General features: G+C 35.9%; 1 protein-coding gene across 11 annotated transcripts in view; it reads left to right on the top strand.

Moving 5' to 3' along the window:
• BBX (BBX high mobility group box domain containing) overlaps positions 1 to 17,874 on the top strand; it is a 295,180-nt gene that overhangs the window by 205,010 nt on the left and 72,296 nt on the right. For all 11 annotated transcript variants that reach the window (XM_030801619.1, XM_003261768.4, XM_030801620.1 and 8 more), the window contains 2 exons: positions 3,868 to 3,935; positions 15,846 to 15,926. In XM_030801619.1, the coding sequence (XP_030657479.1) occupies positions 3,868 to 3,935; positions 15,846 to 15,926 (149 nt within the window). The remainder of the gene's footprint in view (positions 1 to 3,867; positions 3,936 to 15,845; positions 15,927 to 17,874) is intronic.

Genomic DNA, 17,874 nt, shown 5'->3' with positions numbered 1-17,874 from the left:
TATTTTCAAGCATTGGATCATGATATATATAGAATACAGGTAATTAAAAAAAGGATATATAGCCTCAGTGATAGTGTCATTATAAATATATGTGAATTGCTGACATTGACAGTATGGAAAAGTAGACAAGCAACATGGAGATTGTCAGAAGCTTAGGAAATTTTATGTTCACAAAATAGCTTACACACACACATACACACTAGTAAGCCATCCCAGGATGCACCTTAGTTATCATGCTACTTAAAAAGCCACAGTCATGTAGATCATCTGGGTGTCGGAAACATTGAGGGCAAGAATATGAACAAGTACATCACAAATCTGAGATGGACCTGACAGCTGTGTCTTAGAGAGAATTCCCATCCTATCTATCTCCTCTCATGTCCATTCTTGTATGGGACAGACAAATTTAAAATTCCAGATGGTGCCATTTGTTATGGGACCTTTAGTACTCTTTGGGTGGTAAGGTATGCTAAATCATTTATTACCATGAAATAAAGTACTTATGTTCACCCTACAAGTGGCTCTGTCTTCCCTAGCTATTGCAATGCAGTAATCAAAAGAGGAGTTTGCCAGATGAAATTAGCAGATTGAGCAGGGGAAAGGCAGTGAAGTTGCAATTGAGCCACAGGGTTCCTATTTTGGTATTAGAAGCAAATTTTCTTCCAAATCAGAGTATTGAACTATTTGCATATGGAAAGGTTGGGAAAAGAGGTTGAGTGATACTGTGATAACACATTTTTTTGAATAACCAATAAATTTAACAAGACTTTATGGTTCAGTGTGTGATTCATACCATATAAAGTATGTGGCAGTATTCTATATAATCTACAAAAAATATTATTTTAATCAGTCCTATATGGTGGCATGTGCCTATAGTCCTGGCTACTTGGGAGGCTGAGATGGGAGGATCACTTGAGTCCAGGAGTTCGAGGCTGCGGTGAGCTGTGACCTCACGACTGCACTCCATCCTGGGCAACAGAGCAAGACCCTGCCTCTAAAAAATGAAGTCTAACATAATGGCAGCATTCTAGGGTGGAAAAAAGGATTCAGGTGATTGCTATGTGGGTGTCTGTAGTGTAATTCTAAGCTCCCAAAATGATGCTTCTGCATGTCCCAGAAGAATCAGACATAGTTATCTGTCCTTGCTTTAGCTGTCACTTTTATACAATTTTAGCTTCAAATCACTCGTTATTAGATAATCTTGGTGAGTTTTCTGGACTTCCCAGGTTATGTCAGTTGGAGTACTTTCTGAAATATCTTGTTATCAGAACCCAGAAAGAGTATATAGATGACTGGCTTCCAGCTGATTTTCTTTGGTCATCATGTAACATCCATTGCTTTTTCTCCCAATTCTCAATCTAGATCAGGGTATGTAGTTTGTTGTTGTTGTTGGCTTTTTTTTTTTTTTTTTTTTTTTTGCATACATCTGCTCTTCACAGACCATATAACAATTGTAGGTGAACTGCAGAAAGCTATGAAAGATATCTTTTTTGTAGCACCGTTTCTGACACTTTATTAATCTGCCTTTTACCTGCAAATTGAAAGTCAAACCCAGACTTCAAACAAGATCTTTACAGATCGGTATTTAAGATCAGTGTTCTCAAAAGAAAGTACAGGAAAGAAGGAAAACACCTTCCTTGCATTTATCTCATTATATAATGGCTTGGGTTATATGTTGCAAATCCATGTTCAGAACTCTTGATAGGCTTGCATATAGTGGATAACATTGATCTGATATTTCCAGGTATGTTCCTTTTCAACAAGATGAAAGCGAACTAATTTGTCTTTAATTAAATCCTGGTGCTTAGACATCTGAATCTAGGAGATAATAGGGGGCCTCTAAATGCCAGATTGTTTACCTCAATATGGAATCTCTTTTGTTTTGTTTGCCCAGTAGTCCTTGTCACATGACATTTTGCAATTTTGAATAACCCCAAATTACCAAATGTATGGTATCCAAGAAGGGAAAGCTGTGTAGATTGTAATTTAGTGCAAGCCCTTTCATTTAATTGCACTAAAGAAAGCATCCTATGTATGTCAATATGTTTTTGATAGTTCTAAATAACATTATGTAAGTATGAATTAATATAAAGGATGTTGGTAATTTCTTGGCCTATGTTTTAGTATCTGTATAGCAAACTTCTTGCAAAGTCACACTGGTATATAAATTATCACATAATCATGTTCCTATTTTACTTTGTAATTTGAACTAACACATTTTTATCTTTAGAAAGTTATCATCCAATCCTCCTGATCTCTAGGATGACAGCTGCAAAAGTATTTCTCTTTTAAAGAACCAAACTAAACTTTTACTTTCTACTAAATTCATTTCCCCCTCTTGATTTTTAAGTAGATTTAAGTATCTATTTCAACAGCCACAGTAGTTCTTAAACTTAGCATTTAGTTAAAGTTGGAGTCTTAAAACAATACCAAAGAGCCTTGTTTCATCAAATTAGCTACTGTTTGTCTGTGTATTCTCTGTGTATGTCTTCCTATGTGGCTGTCTTCCAATGTTGAGCTATTTTTTGACCCCCTGATCTTTTGGTAACATAGTTTTTCCTCTAATAACCTCTTCCCCCAACCCCTGCCCCTTTTTTTACTACCTCAGAACTTTTTTTGCAATTTTTTAAAAAAAACTGTTTATAACATATGGTCAAGTTTGCTTTATGAGTTCCTAAGACAGGTTGTATACAAAGATGTACTTAAGGTCATATCTTTAACCCAAAAAAGAAAAGAAACAACTGAATTTCTTTGTGCAACATTTTGACTGACCCTCATTTTCAATTGTAGATTCCTAAAATTAAATATGCATTGAGGACTTTATATGCACTAGGAGAGACGCTGAGTTAGGCATTTTTACATATGTTCTTTCATTACACTTCTGAATTTTAATTCAAGATAGACTTACAGGACACAGGTGCCTTTTCTTCGATAACTTCTTTGTTTTTAATTATTTTCCATTTGTTCATTTAATTTTTTAGAGACAGGGTCCCACTCTGTTACCCAGGCCTGGAGTGCAGTGTTGCGATCTTAGCTCACTGTAGCCTCGAACTCCTGACATTAAGAGATCCTCCTGCTTTGGCCTCCCAAAGTACTGGGATTATAGGCATGAGCCACTGTTCCCAATTCTGCTTGCTTTATTTAGATACAACCTGGGTTATAGCTCTACCACTTTGCTGTTTTTATTTTCTCTGTTTATATTGATTATTGAAATAGTGAAAACAAAGACCTTTGATAACATAAAAAGCATTAATTTTTACCTTGAAGGCATTTTGGGCATGTGTTTGACACATGCCCTAAGATTTAAAATGTCAAAAACACATCAGTTAATATAAATTTATTTTTAAAGCTTTAAAGAGAGATTATTTGAGTAAAACCTACCAGATTTTACAGGCCTGATTTGAAAACTTCTCTCTGTTCTCTAGTTCTCTGATAGCCTATTATTTTAAAATTAGTCCTGATTTCACATGGCAGAATTAATAATTTGAGAATAACAATCTAAAACTTCTTAGAAGACAAGCAGAAACACTCTTTCGTTTAAAAAATCTTATCTAAACTCCCCAAGCAGGTAAGGAAAGAAACATCACATTAGGAGATAAATTAATGTTACAAACAGCAATGGTATTGAAGAAAGTGCTGTTGGAATGGTGAGACAAGAGTGGTATTCAAGAGGCTCACAAAGTATGAGCACTAAGCACATATATGCCAGGTTATTGTTGGGTAAAAAGTTTTTAAAAGTTTTTATAAAAAGTTACATGTGGTTCTGTTGTATTTCTAATTGCTAGTCTTTATGAGTATTCTTTTTGACTCTGTGGATTGTATGTACTTTATGCTTATAAGTTGATGATTTGTTTTTGACTTACTTAGATCCTACTCAAATGGGAGGCCTGAGTATGCTGCTGTTAGCTGGAGAACATGCCCTTGGCACACCAGAGGTAAGCTAGTCCTTTTCCGTCTCCACTCTGCTCATGTTGCGGGTTGGGAACACAGTTATAGTCTGTTTACATTGTTCATTCTGCATTTTCACTGTTAACAGCTCGTGAACAAACTTTATAATCTTTCTCTTTAAGATCTTTCTGTGTATCTTGTGTGTTGAGTGTAAAAAAAAAGTGGTGTAAATAAGGCCATGAGGTTATAAACACAAGTCAGGTGTTGAGGTTTTCTGAACCTACAAGTAAGGTTGTAGTAATGCAACATATAGCTCACTGGTGTTTGCATGACTCTGTGATGGTTATGTCAGTTCGGTGCTAGAAATCATTTATTCGAAACATTCTCTGCTTGGGTGATGTTCACATGCTAATGGAAAGATGATAGCTAAAAATATGCAGCTGTCAGTCTCTCTGATACCTGAATAATTCCAGACAGCTGTTTTGAAAATTAGGAAACATGTCATTTCAGGATTGTTTTATTCTTCTTTCCCACCCCACTTGAGACAGGGTCTCACTCTGTTGCCGAGGCTGGAGTACAGTGGCATGATCACGACCTCCCAGGCTCGGGTGATTCTCTCACCTCAGCCTTCTGGGTGGCCTGGATTACAGGCATGTGCCCCCAAACCCAGCTAATTTTTGTATTTTGTGTAGAGACAGGGTTTTGCCATGTTGCTCAGACTGGTCTCGAACTTCAGGGCTCAAGCGTCTTAGCCTCCCAAAGTTGTGGGATCACAGATGTGAGCCACCGTGCTCAGCCTGTTTGAATCTTTAAAATGGAAAAAGGACCTATGCTTTCATGACCTTGGTTTCATGATCTAGTTATTGGACTGCTTTGGCTAAACATGTTTAGGTATGATTTTGACGGGCAGGTAGTGGCAGTTAACCATGCACAGTCTGCATTTGTAGAATTCCCCTATTTCCCAGAAACATTTAACAGAGGCCAATTGAATTAACCTACAGGTCATGTTATTTTACCACACTCAGGTTTTTGAGATGGAAATTTTTCAATCCCCAACCAGAATTGTTGTTTAGGGCCAAATAGCAATGACTCAATTTTATTTTGGGTCATATTTTTTACTTTTTGTTTTTTAGTTGTGATTATGTCATACATATTATACTTGAAGGCTATTGAAATAGTGGTTTTTGTAGACATATAATTAGATAATAACCTATTTACATTATAAGAGGTTTTTATTTTTTATAGTTTATATTTGGGATCCACAATTGTTGACTATATATTCAATTTAACAGAATTATTTTGATTCTGTTCACTTCAGTGTAGCAAGAAATGTATAAATTTGTAAAAAATGCACTGGTAGTTATTTACTTTGTGCTAATCTTCACCTGGAAAAACATACATGTTACTTTGTGCCTTTGCATACTCATTATTCATCATGTTTGTAGTTTCTAACATAATAGCATTTTCAGGCATCATTTCACTTTCTAACACATTGCTGCTACCTCTTAACAAATCAAACTCTCACTTAGGTGTAGAGTATCCCAAGCATGTTCCGAAGGTGAATGTTGGAGTTATAATATGCACTTGACCTTTCAACATGTCTGACTCAATATGATTTCCAAGAATGCATTGAATTGTGAAAGCCAGCATCATCTTTCTTAACTATTTAAATTATCATAGTGTTTCATTCCCAACATCTATTTAGTGTTCTTTTTAACCTTCAAGGACAAATGTAAACAAATCAACATCTGTAGAACTCATAGATGCTAGTCAAAGAAAAGCATGGTTTCTTTTTCCCCTTTTTGCTTAAAGTTTGCCTTTTGGGCTCTTTTTAATGAGAAGTTCTCCTACTCCTTCTTAAGAAGGCAGAGTTTTGACACATGCAACTCAGTGCTGTGGTGGACCCTTTATCTCTGAAGTGGAAATGTTTTGAGAATTCTCAAGCTAAAGAATCAAAGAAAGTTAAATGATTGAAAGAAGGGAACCATAATGGGAGAAGAGAATCTATGCTAAGGAAGAAGGTGGTAGCAGTTAGGTCTTTAAGAATCACTTCAAAGAACACAACTCTTTCTTCATATTCAGTATTTCCCATCTCAGAAATATTTAGGTCATTATTGAAAATAATCTTGAGATATTTAAACAGTGAAAGTTGTATAAAATAATGCTGTCTCTAAATATAGGTAGTTTGAGAATTTACTTCACAGCTATCAGTAGACTGCATTAGCACCTGAATTTCTATGCGAAGTCTTATTCCAGATATGTAGAAATGATAATAGAACTTTAAGGACTTATATACATAGACAGATGAACATGAGACAAATGTAATAAATATGTACTTATGTTTTCCTAAGAAGACTAGCAGGATAATGAGATAAGAGAAATACAGAAATTTCATATTTCTGACATTTAGAACAATTACTGTGAAGTCTGTTGGTACTGTGAGGTAAGACCAAAGTGACGTTTTATAAAAATTCTGCCACCAAAAAATGGTCTAATCATAATGGCTTTTAAAAATGCCATGACAGAACCCTTATTCTGAAATATTATTCTTAAACAGAGGTTTTCTTTTGTCCACTGACCTGAGACCTAACCATGTAGAAAAAGTCCTCAGAAGACTATTTTTTAAAATATGAAAATTTTAACATAGGGAATAGATTTCTTTAAAAAAAAAAAAGCATCTCTAGAGGGTAGAGAGGCTTACTGTAACTGAAATAATAAAGTCCCAGATTAAAAGCCTGTACTGCTTCCTAGATCTACCTGAAATGCACTTAGAGTTTTTAGAGAGAAATTATAATTTCTTGAGATATCAATAGGCAAATAATAACAAAATGTTGTGTATTCTCTTTTTTTCTGTCTTCTGATCAATTCTTAATCTACCATAATAGATTTTTTGCATTATTATTTCAACATTTTTTATGTGCCACTATTACTAAGCCTAGCGTGATTCTATAGTCTCATTGTGGTAACTGGGTCTGTGACGAAGAAAATGGATGCATTTTGATAGTTTGTTTTGTTTCTTGTATTTTCACATAATCGGCCTTGTTTTTTTATACCCAGAGTACATTGAAATGCATAAATTATTTGGGATAAATTATTTAAAACAATGTTGGTTGTTACAGAATTTATTGATTGAGGAAGCCAAATTGATATATTGAGCACAAAAGACATAAAGGAGTGACTCCTGGCTCAAAATAGCAGACTAAGCATGTCCCTACTGAGACCCTGTAAAATAGAAGTATAGAAGTCTCATTAGTAAATAACCCCATAATAATAAAGGAAATGGAAAGGAGTGTCTCCAGTGAATATGAGATTACAGCAAATTATTTAAATCAGAAATCAAACGTAGTTGTTTAATCAGTAAAATGTAAGTGCCAGACAAAAATAGGCAGCAGGGAGCTACAGTGGAGATGAGAGCCTCTCTATTCGATAGAATGCCCAGAAGTTTAAGTGAATTCACCTTTTTTTAAATTTAAAGAACCAGAAATAAAAATGTAGAACAAATAAAAGTAATCATGTTCACATCAAACTCAGGGAAGAACTAATGAGAAGGCAGATAAGCCTTTATGTTTCATACCACAGAGTTATCGAAAAATGAAGATACAAAAAATTGTCAGTACTTGATCTAGAATTCCTAGAAGTAATCTCCAGGACTAGAAATCCTTATATTTGTTAGTTACTTTAATAAAAATGAAAAGCTAAATTAAATTTTAAAAAACAAGGCAGGGAGTGATATAATTCAGATTGTGGAAGGGGCAGTTATTCACCATATCATGTATACAGCAGCTTGGATTGATCTCAGAAAGGATGACATCCAGTATCAGACCTAAGTGAGCAACATAAATTCATCTTGGCTAGAACAGAAGGAGAGGGGTGGTTAGAGAAAAGTAGAATATAAGTTAGGCATATTCATTATAGCTGATGAAAAGCTTCGAAGGTATGAATATCTGTGTAGTTGTATGACTGTTTGAAGCTAAACTTTCAAATACATGGGAAGTACCTTAGACTTTAGGTCTGTGATTTTAGAATGCCTGTTTTGTTGGAGCCAACAGATAATGACAGTAAAGTATTGATCAAGCCACTCTTTTCTTTGCCTTCCATCCTATGAAATGGAGCTAATAATAATACCTGCTTGCCTTCAAATCTGAAGGCTACAGTGAAGATTAATTAAATAAAACCTGTAAGGCACTTTTAACTCTCCTGCAAATAATTCTTATAGGTATATATTATTGTCATTAGTTATTCTAGGCATTTCATATTCAACTTGCAAGTTTAAATTATATCAGAAATTTCTCCCACAGGCTGTGATATGCTTTACCAGCAACATGCATACATACACACACACACACACACACAGAGAGAGAGAGAGAGAGAGAAAGAGAGGGAGTTCCTTGTCTATTGAAAACTTAGCAGAAATTACAGTTGTAATTTACTATCTTTATCATCAGGTGCTCAAGAAGGAGACAATTTTTTAATATCTGGGAGAAATCAGTATAGGAAGTCCAAAGTCAGCAGAGTAGCTGAGTTAGTGTCAGATTAGTGGAGAAGATGCTAATAGATGATGGCACACCTCCATAAAAGGACTGTAAAGGTCGTATTCTCTGAGAATTGAACAGTGCCGAACTGTGTGCCATCTTTTCTTACATTTAATTACATGACAAGTGTTTATTGAATGCCTTCTATGTGTAAGGCATGTCAGGGAACAAACCAGACAGCATGAAGCTGATATTGTCTTAAGGTTCAAGTTTTTAGATATAGCAAATTCTTCACATGATACTTCTAGCTTAAAAGGAAATCACATTGATTTTCGTTTGTTCACCATGATCTGCCTATTTTAAAATGTTTAAAGCTTATGCATCAAAATTTCTTAAAATCCAAAAATATAGATTAAATATTGCTTATTCAAAATGCTTGGGACCAGAAGTACTTCAGAGTTCCAGTTTTTTGGGGTTTTATTTTTTAACTATTTATATGATCCTTACCTTGTGGGCATCCCAAATCCAAAAAATTGAAATCTGAAATGCTCTAGTGAGCATTTCCTTTAACATTATGTTGGCACTCAGAAGGTTTCAGATTTTTTTGAGCATTTCAGATTTTTGGATTAGGGGATACTGAACCTGTAATAAATATATTTTGCCTTGTAAGTTTGTAATATCAATCTGTCACCTCCTCCAGGAAGTCCTTCATAATTTCTTGAGCCATATTCAATTCTCTCTTTATTCTAATCTCTTGTATCCCATATTGTTAGTTTCATACCTTACAACACTGATTATATTTAGTTTTATACTTTATTATAAACTGTATAATAAAAGTCATATTTTAAAAAATTTTCGTATCGTATTATATGTAAGTATTGTTTCTAGAAGACTAAGAAACTTGGGACCAAGAACAATGACAAGATTTAAACTGCAGCAGGTCTACCCACTTGCCTGGAGAATAGTTGTTATTATATCACAACTAACATGTATTGAACATTGCCTCCAAGGCTCAATTCTTAAGTGTATTCCATAAGAGTAACCCTTAATCCTTGTAGCAATTTTGTGAGTTAAGTCTTATTTACCTTATAGGTAAATATTTACCATTAGGTGAGGAAACAGAGGCAGAGAAGGGTAAAGTAACAGCCCACGATAGTGAGGCTACAAAGTGGCAGAACTGGGATTCCAACCCCGGAGGACTAGCTTCAGTCTTCTTGCAGCACGCAGGGGCCTTGGTGATTCAGCCTCTGACAATCCAACCTTAGCTCTGGCCACTTCTCCTGTGTCCTGTGTCCTATGTCCTGTGCTGCACCCTTACTGAAGCTCATCACTGCCAGAGCAGGGGCATTTCGTGAGTGCTTTCTGGGGCCAGGCACTGTGTTCACAGTTGACAATGAGTATCTCATTCTCTCAAGAACCCTATGAGGCTGGTTTATTATTTTCTCCATTTTATAAATGAGGAAACTAGGTCCGAGAGGTGAAATAACTTCTCAAAGTCGTAGAATGAGGAATTCCTAAGACTAGAATTTACACCCACATTATTTTTCATTAAATGATGAGATAGGCAAAAATCTGAGACACAGAAAAGTTGAATTTTACCAATATTTGTTGAATAAAGGAATGATTATGTCCACATCTGAAATGCTGAGTTTTTAACCATTTTAAACAAATACAGATTTAAATAAAATGGAAACTTTTCACTTTCTTTATTCCAATTTCTAACATGAATGAAGTGAGGCTATTTATGTTCCTGCTTGTTGATTTGAGTTAATTAGATATGTGCCTCCTTTAGGCTACTGTATTTGACTATTCCAGAATACTTTAATCCATTGAATTCCAAACTCCTTGCCCCAGTTCCTACCTGAACCTCATCAAAACTTTTATTCCCTTCTCATAGTTTTATAGGTCACTTTATTTAAATTCTACACTGAAAAGGAAATGGGCTCTCTGAGCTTCCTCTTTTCTTGGGTGGCTCCCCCTTTATGCCACTCTTCACTGCCCATTTTGGCTGGACCTGCCCATCCAGCCAAAGAGCCCAGCCTCTACCATCTGTCCACTGTGGGGCTCAAGCCCAGAGAACTGGGTCCTTTTACCCAGCTTGATTGACAATCACACATCCTCCATGAGTCCCTAGGCTGCATTGATGAAATTGAGTATGCTCCTTGGGCTCTCAGAGATGAAGGCAGAGGTAGAGTGGAAGGTGCGCAGAAAGAGAGCTGGGCTGGAAAGAGAAGGGTGGAGAGCAGGAAGATAAAGGAGACATCCTTCACAAGAGAGGTGTGGTTATTGTCAGTTAGGTTGTTGTTGGAGAGTACATTGATATACACTGTTGCATTTTATTCTCACAGTTTCCTGTGAAGAAGACAAGTAGACAGAGTGGCATTGTACCTACTTTATCAAATGAGGAAACTGAGGCAGAAAGGTGATCAGAGTTATCTCAATTGCTACTGCAGTTATTTTTACAACTGGCCTGGAGTCTGTTCTGGACTTTCATACTAGTCCTCAGCCACACAGATTATAATGTTAGGAGAACTTGACTCATGGGGTAAAATCCATACTCCAGCAGCCCTGATGCCCTGAGTAAAACCAAGGATGTGTTCTTCCATTTAGCCCGATGACTCGACATGTATTCTGCTTGTGGCAGAGCTCAACTCTATGTGGTGCTGTTGGGTTATGCCCCCCGTGGCGGCCCAGGACTCTTCTCAGATGTAGTGCACTGCTCGTGTCAGGTAGCTGAGTGCAGTGCGTTAGTAACCAGCTTCTCCTTTAACTCACAGATGGAATCCTCTACCCCAAAACCATCTCTTCTCATAAAAGACACTCACTGTCTCCAACCAAACCTCCTTCCATCTCTCAAATTTCCTCTTTCAGTGAAAGCTTTAACTTACCTTGGAAACACAGGCATTGTGTTTCTGACCCCTTTCCCTCAGCTCTGACGTCTTTCCAGACAGTTACTGAAGCCTGGCAGTTACCATCTTTGATTCAGCTGGAGTCCCACATCTCAAATGGCTTATTTCCTTAATCTTCTAATTAGCCTCCTGCCTCCAGTCATCCCCAGCCAGTGTCACCCTGCACTCCACTGACAGAATTACCTGACTACACATCTCTCTGACTGAAAACCTTGGCTGGCTCCTCATTGCTTCCAGCCCAATTTTCAAACTTCTTCATGTAGAATTCAGATTCTCCCACTATACACCGATGCATCTTATTCTTCAGCCACACTGAGAAAGTTACTTTCTCAAACACACAGAGTTCTTGCCTTCATACTTTCCCACCTCCTGTTACCGCATTGTTTCTACACTTGTGAGAAAACTCCTGGTTTTCCTAAGGTATATCTTAGATGTTACCTATCTTCCACCTGTTCCCACACAGAGTGAAGGCTGCTTCTCCATCCTCCTGTAGACTTTGTAATATTCCACCATTATGCACTTAGATTTTTGTATATGATGTTGCTGTCCCCTGCACATGAGTTGCAAGCAACTAAGTGTTAGCCACATTTCCTTTGGTCATCATTTTATTCCCTAATACATACTAGATACAAGTAGAATATAAGCTTCTTGAAAGTAGCAGTCTTTGTGGCTGGCATGTCATAGGTGCCTATTAAATATTTGTTGAATGAGTGAGTAATCAATAAATGTTTGAATTAGCAAGGGTAGGAACGTATGGCTCAGATACTACCAGTGCAATACTCCTTTTGTTGACCTTGTGTTCATGCCGGCAGTGCATGGTTGTGGTCTTGTGTCTTGCAAAGTAAGGACAGGCTCATGATAACAACCTAGCTTTCCAAACTACTCACATTGCATGTAACTGGCCTGATCTTGTTTTATATCAGGAGGCCAGTTCACTTTTTTATGTATTCAATTTCACTATATGAATTGCTCCTGTGAAAAAATACTACATTACTGTAATTCCTAATTATACTAATCACTCCCCTTCCATGGTTATTGAGAATTATAACTAAATCAAACAGAGGATTGAATTTGGGGAAATCAAATGAATATGTACTTAACAAAAAAAATCCCTTTAGCTATTTTCGTTTTTGGGCATATAGCAACACCTAGTGGCTTTATCGATTATTTCAGACTATTTCTAGAAACAGCTTCTTGGGGTTTTTTCTCCCTTATTTAACCACTACTTATTTAATATTTTTTCTTTCCTCTTAATTAACGAACAAATGTCTGACTATTTTGTATTTAGAAAGTAAACTGGCTCTAGCATAGGAATAGATATTACAGAATTAATGTTTATCCATAAAAAGTGTGGCCCACCTAATAAGTGAAGTAGTTTAAATGCAGACATCACAATTATATGGCACAATATTTTAAACATTTCACAACATCTGGAACCTTCTGAATAATGACATTACTCAAATGGGAGCCTTTTGTGGGAAGTATTCTCTCCCGGTTATATAGATAGAATTTCTTTCTTTTTTTTTTTTTTTTTTTTTAGACGGAATCTTCGCTCTGTTGCCCAGGCTGGAGTGCAGTGGCGAGATCTCCGCTCACTGCAAGCTCCGCCTCCCAAGTTCACGCCATTCTCCTGCCTCAGTCTCCCAAGTAGCTGGGACTACAGGCGCCCGCCACTACACCCAGCTAATTTTTTTGTATTTTTAGTAGAGACGGGGTTTCGCTGTGTTAGCCAGGCTGGTCTCCATCTCCTGACCTCGCGATCCACCCGCCTCGGCCTCCCAAAGTGCTGGGATTACAGGCGTGAGCCACCGCACCTGACTATAGATAGAATTTCTTATTTCTTTATCAAATTCATGTGTAGATCAGTGTATCCACAGATACATACATTTTATGGGGTGCCTTACTTATCAAGTACTCAATAATGAATTCTTCATATTTATATTTGCCATGTCATTGAACCATTTTTATATTTTGAGATTTTAGATCCCCAGAAGAAATATGTCTAACCTGTATCACAGATTTCTGCCTTCTTAATAAATGATATATTTTACAATTTTTCTTACCTTGACAACTTAGAATTACAGTTGTAAATAATTATTGCATTGAGCTAATGCCTTCTAGAGAAATTTGGGGGCTATTTTCCCTATTCAATTTGTTTTAGACAGACTCTAGTGCTTTATGAAACTTTGCATCTGTTCTTTACAGCTTTTCTGTCTTCTCCTTCTGTCTTACCCTGCTGCTGGCATTGTTTTTTTCTTTCCCAACCCTCTTCCTTTTTCTTTTTTTTGTCCGCCCTCTTGGCCCCTTCTGATACGCTGCCTCTATTCTTTCGTGGACTAGAGGGTCAGCTAACCAAGTCAGCTAACTACATAGCTTAGTACTAACCCAATTCTCCTGGCTCCTAATTTTGTGCTGTTTCCACTATACTATACTGAAGATGTATGCTAAATCCGTAATGCTTTAAAGTAAGAATAATTAGGTTTTGAGAGAGGACATGGTCCACTAGAGTAAAATCCACAGCATTAGTGATTCTATTACTGTTATTTTAGCCGTTGGATAGCGTTTGTTGTACTCCTGGCCGGGTCACTGAGATTCTTCCTATTCACATACATATGGAGAGAATTAAGTTAATCAACAGATATTCATTGTGCATCCCCTCTTTGTCAGGAGCATGATAAGCACAAACGTGTAGACTTATTTGATTGCATGCTAAAATTGACAAACCATGTACAGGATTATAGATGCCTTCATAATTATGTGTTCAAATAGGAAGTTTTATATAAGACCGTCCATCCTAAAGATTTGCAAAGGGTGTTACTGAACTTTGAAACTTCCTGACTTGATGTGTTGTCGTGGCCAAATAATCTATAAATGACACTTAAAGTTGAATTTTCTTCATGCTGTTAATATGAACTCTAAGCCATAGGGTAATTTACCTCATCATAAATGGTCACTATTTCTTGTGAATTGTGGGATCTGAAATAAGCGTATATGTCATATAGACTTTATGCAGTAGAGCAACTCTAAATAATAATACATTTAATTCCAAATATATTTTATAGATTTCTATCTTATGCACACCTGTTTTATTAAAGTTTTATGAAGATATTTTATAGTTTTCAAAAAGTCCTAAGCTTGACTGTAAGTAAAATTTTGATTATTTACCAAATAATCTAGGAGCCAAACACATATATTTTTTGATAAAGCAGAGAAGTTGATTTTTTAAAAATAATTCTAAATTATAAAGATATATTTTGTTCTGGTATTCCTTCCAATAAAGGAGTTCCCAATTTTTTGTGGCTACGAATTTCAGGATTTGTTGGCCTTTTTAATTCATTTTGTGTCTCCTTGGTGGGACATTTGGCACAGCATATCAAATAGTGACAATAGGAGAGTCAGGCTTTGCAGCCAAACCACAGGTGGCAAATTAATAAAAGCTTCTGCACCTTCACTAATGTGCTTATCTCTGGGAGAAGGTGACCATTACTCTTTAAAATCCAAAGGTGACAATTAAAATTTCAAATGTTTGCTCCTGCCTAGTGGCCTGTGACATTGTTAGAGAAACACATCCTCAATGTCTTAAGAGGGTCAGTGAGAAACTGTTTTTAGGAGCATAATCTGGGTAACTAGTAGCTCTTTCCATAGGATTTATCCATCAAATATAATCACATGCAGCTATTAAAATTACACTAGAGAAGACTTAGTGATGCAGAAAAATTAATATTAAAGTTTTTTTAAAAAAAGAACATTCTGTAACTGTGATAGAATATTCTATTTTTCTTAAAAAATTACACAACTGGAAGAATATATAAGAGTATTAACAGTACTTATCTTTGGGAGGTAACATTGTAGGTGATTTTTCTTCTTTGTTTTGGTGGGGTTTTTTTCAGATTTTTAACAGTGAACTTGGATTATTTTGTAATCAGAAAACAAGTTATTAAAAAGTATTTGTAACTTTCATTTTTTTCTTTAAAGTGAAAGATTATTTTTCCCCCTAGACTCTCTAACTTCATTATTCAGGAAAGTGGGGAGGAATCACACTGAATTGGGATTAAGAAAACTGTTGTCAGCTTTCATTAGTTCACTCCACAAATACTTGTTGAGTATCTACATTGTGCCCAGGCAGTGTTGGGGATAATGCATTAAATAAAGCCTCTGGGAGAGGATGTACAATAAATAAATATTTACATCTTGTGGTGATCAGTGTTTAATAAAGACTAAGGGGATTTTTTGGCATTGGGAGGGGAAGTGTCAAAGTTTCTTCATCTTTGAAAAGTGAGGGGTTTAGGTCAGAGGAATAATGAAATCCCTCCCTCTCTAACATTCTAAGCTTCCTGTGACTTTTGAATAACAGTTGACTACCAAAGCAGTTGTCACAAAGCAAATGCAAAAGTGGGTCAATGTTAGCATTGAGATAAAAGAGGAAATGTATATCCTGAGAAAAATACTTGATTAAAAAGTGATGTTTCTGTAACTGTTGTTGATAATAAAGATCGCAAATGAAGATAGAGCATTAAATGTTTACCTAACACAGTAAACAGTACAAAAGAAAATACGATGTCTTTCTTTGTTTCAGGTATCCTCTGGCACATGCAGGCCTGATGTTTCAGAATCTCCTGAATTACGTCAGAAGTCACCATTGTTTCAGTTTGCCGAGGTAATATATTACAATTGATACTTCACTAATGAGGAAATTGTAAAGTGAGCTTAAATTGGGGCTGATAACAGTAACTGAAAGCAATGAAGAACTCTACTCAGCTCAACCATAAGTGGGAAAATAGAATCAAATTTTGGAAAAGATATTTTGGGTCTCTAGAGTTCTTAATTAGGAAATAACTACATTTATGCGTTTATAGAAGCTTATCGTTAAAGTCATACTAAATATTATTAACCTCATTACTAATTTTTACTCATGGATAGTAAGGTTAAGAATATATTGAATTACTATCAGAATTTAGTCATTTGTTGATGTGTTTATTTGATAAAACAAGACAAAATCAGCTCATGGTTATTGGCTATGCAGCTAATCTATATATTTCTTTTTCTTTTCTTTTTTTAGTACACTTTCATCTTAATTGAAACTTTAGCATGAGGTTGGCAGTTTTCAAAGTCTTCTTTTGTCAGATTTGTTCAGCTCAGTAGGTCTCTTGACACTGGTTCAAAGAGATGGTGTATAAAAGCACATTATCCTTGATGTCAAGTCTAAAGTTTAAGACTGCTCAGAATATCTTAATTTACTCTAGAACTCAATATGAGCCCTCATTGATACATTTTTTTCTTAAACTTTAAGCCACCTGGTCTTTCCTTAATCATTTGAATTGTCTTTGACTAGACATTCTTCACCACTGTCATCCTTCCTGGTGTTTGCCCAACTGTTTTACAGTTTTGTCCGGGGGGAAAATTTTTTTTATTTTTAGAGACAGAGTCTCACTCTGTCGTCTAGGCTAGAGTGCAGTGGCACAATCATAGCTCATTGTAACCTGGAACTCCTGGGCTCAAGGGATCCTCTCGTCTCAGCCTCCTGATAGCTAGGACTGCAGGCGCATGCCACCATGCCCAACTAATTTTTTTTTTAAACAGGGTCTCACTATGTTGCCCAGGCTGTTCTTGAATTACTGATCTCAGGCGATCGTCCCACCTCAGCCTGTCAGAGTACTGGATTACAGGGCATGAGCCACCATGCTCAGCCTGCACTCTTTTTTGTCAAAAGCAGTTATAAACATGTTAAATAAGATTGGTCCCAACTTTGAAAGCAGAACGGCTTAAGAGATGATCCTTGAACCTCTAAAGATCTAATGAAACCTCTAAAATTTCGCAGGAAATTTTGGATATGTTAGCATGTGTACATTTTTGTGGCTTCTAACAGCATATCTAAGATCCAGAGAGATCCCTGATCATATTGCTTTTATATAAAAGGTCTCTATCTCCAGGAGCTCCTATTTATGTTATTAATTGAAATCTTTATCTTAATATTAATTTATAATAACATCTCCCCCCCTTTTTTTTTTTAGAACTTCTGAGATACTTTTCACAAAATTGGATGAATTATAACACTGGTTCTATTTTGTACACTGCTTGATTTAATTCTTAAAGGAATATATTGTATTTAGGTATAACCTACAATATTTATGTATTTCCCCTTATATAAATTGTTTATTTTTTTCTAACTTTTATAGAGGGTTGGTAGGGATGAAAAGCAATGTCTGAAATAAGTTGTACTGAGTTTATAATTCCTAAGACTTAAGGAAAATTTCTCTGGGTTCATTTTTGCATTCTGTCATACTTGCATATGGTGGTCACTTGAAATGACAAGATTCATGGTTTGACCAAGAAAAGTTCTAAAATTTTATCCTTGAGTGTCTTCAGAACACTTGGTTAGATCTTACAATGGATAAAATGGTTTATTTCTACCTAGTTTGTTAAATTGGATTTGGTTGATATTTGTTTTTCTTACTGATATTTATTCTGAAAATGCTTATCTGATTAAAAAGCATGGTAGAATGAAATTTTCCTGATGGCTTCAGCAGTGAATACAATTACTCAATCTCTCTCCTAATTTTTTTTTTCTTTTTTTTTTTGAGACGGGCTCTTGCTATATTACCCAG

This window comes from Nomascus leucogenys, chromosome 21 (assembly GCF_006542625.1).
Source record: "Nomascus leucogenys isolate Asia chromosome 21, Asia_NLE_v1, whole genome shotgun sequence".
Classification (NCBI taxonomy): domain Eukaryota; kingdom Metazoa; phylum Chordata; class Mammalia; order Primates; family Hylobatidae; genus Nomascus; species Nomascus leucogenys.
Note: the sequence above shows the minus strand (reverse complement) of the source record. Positions and strands in the feature narration are given on the sequence as shown.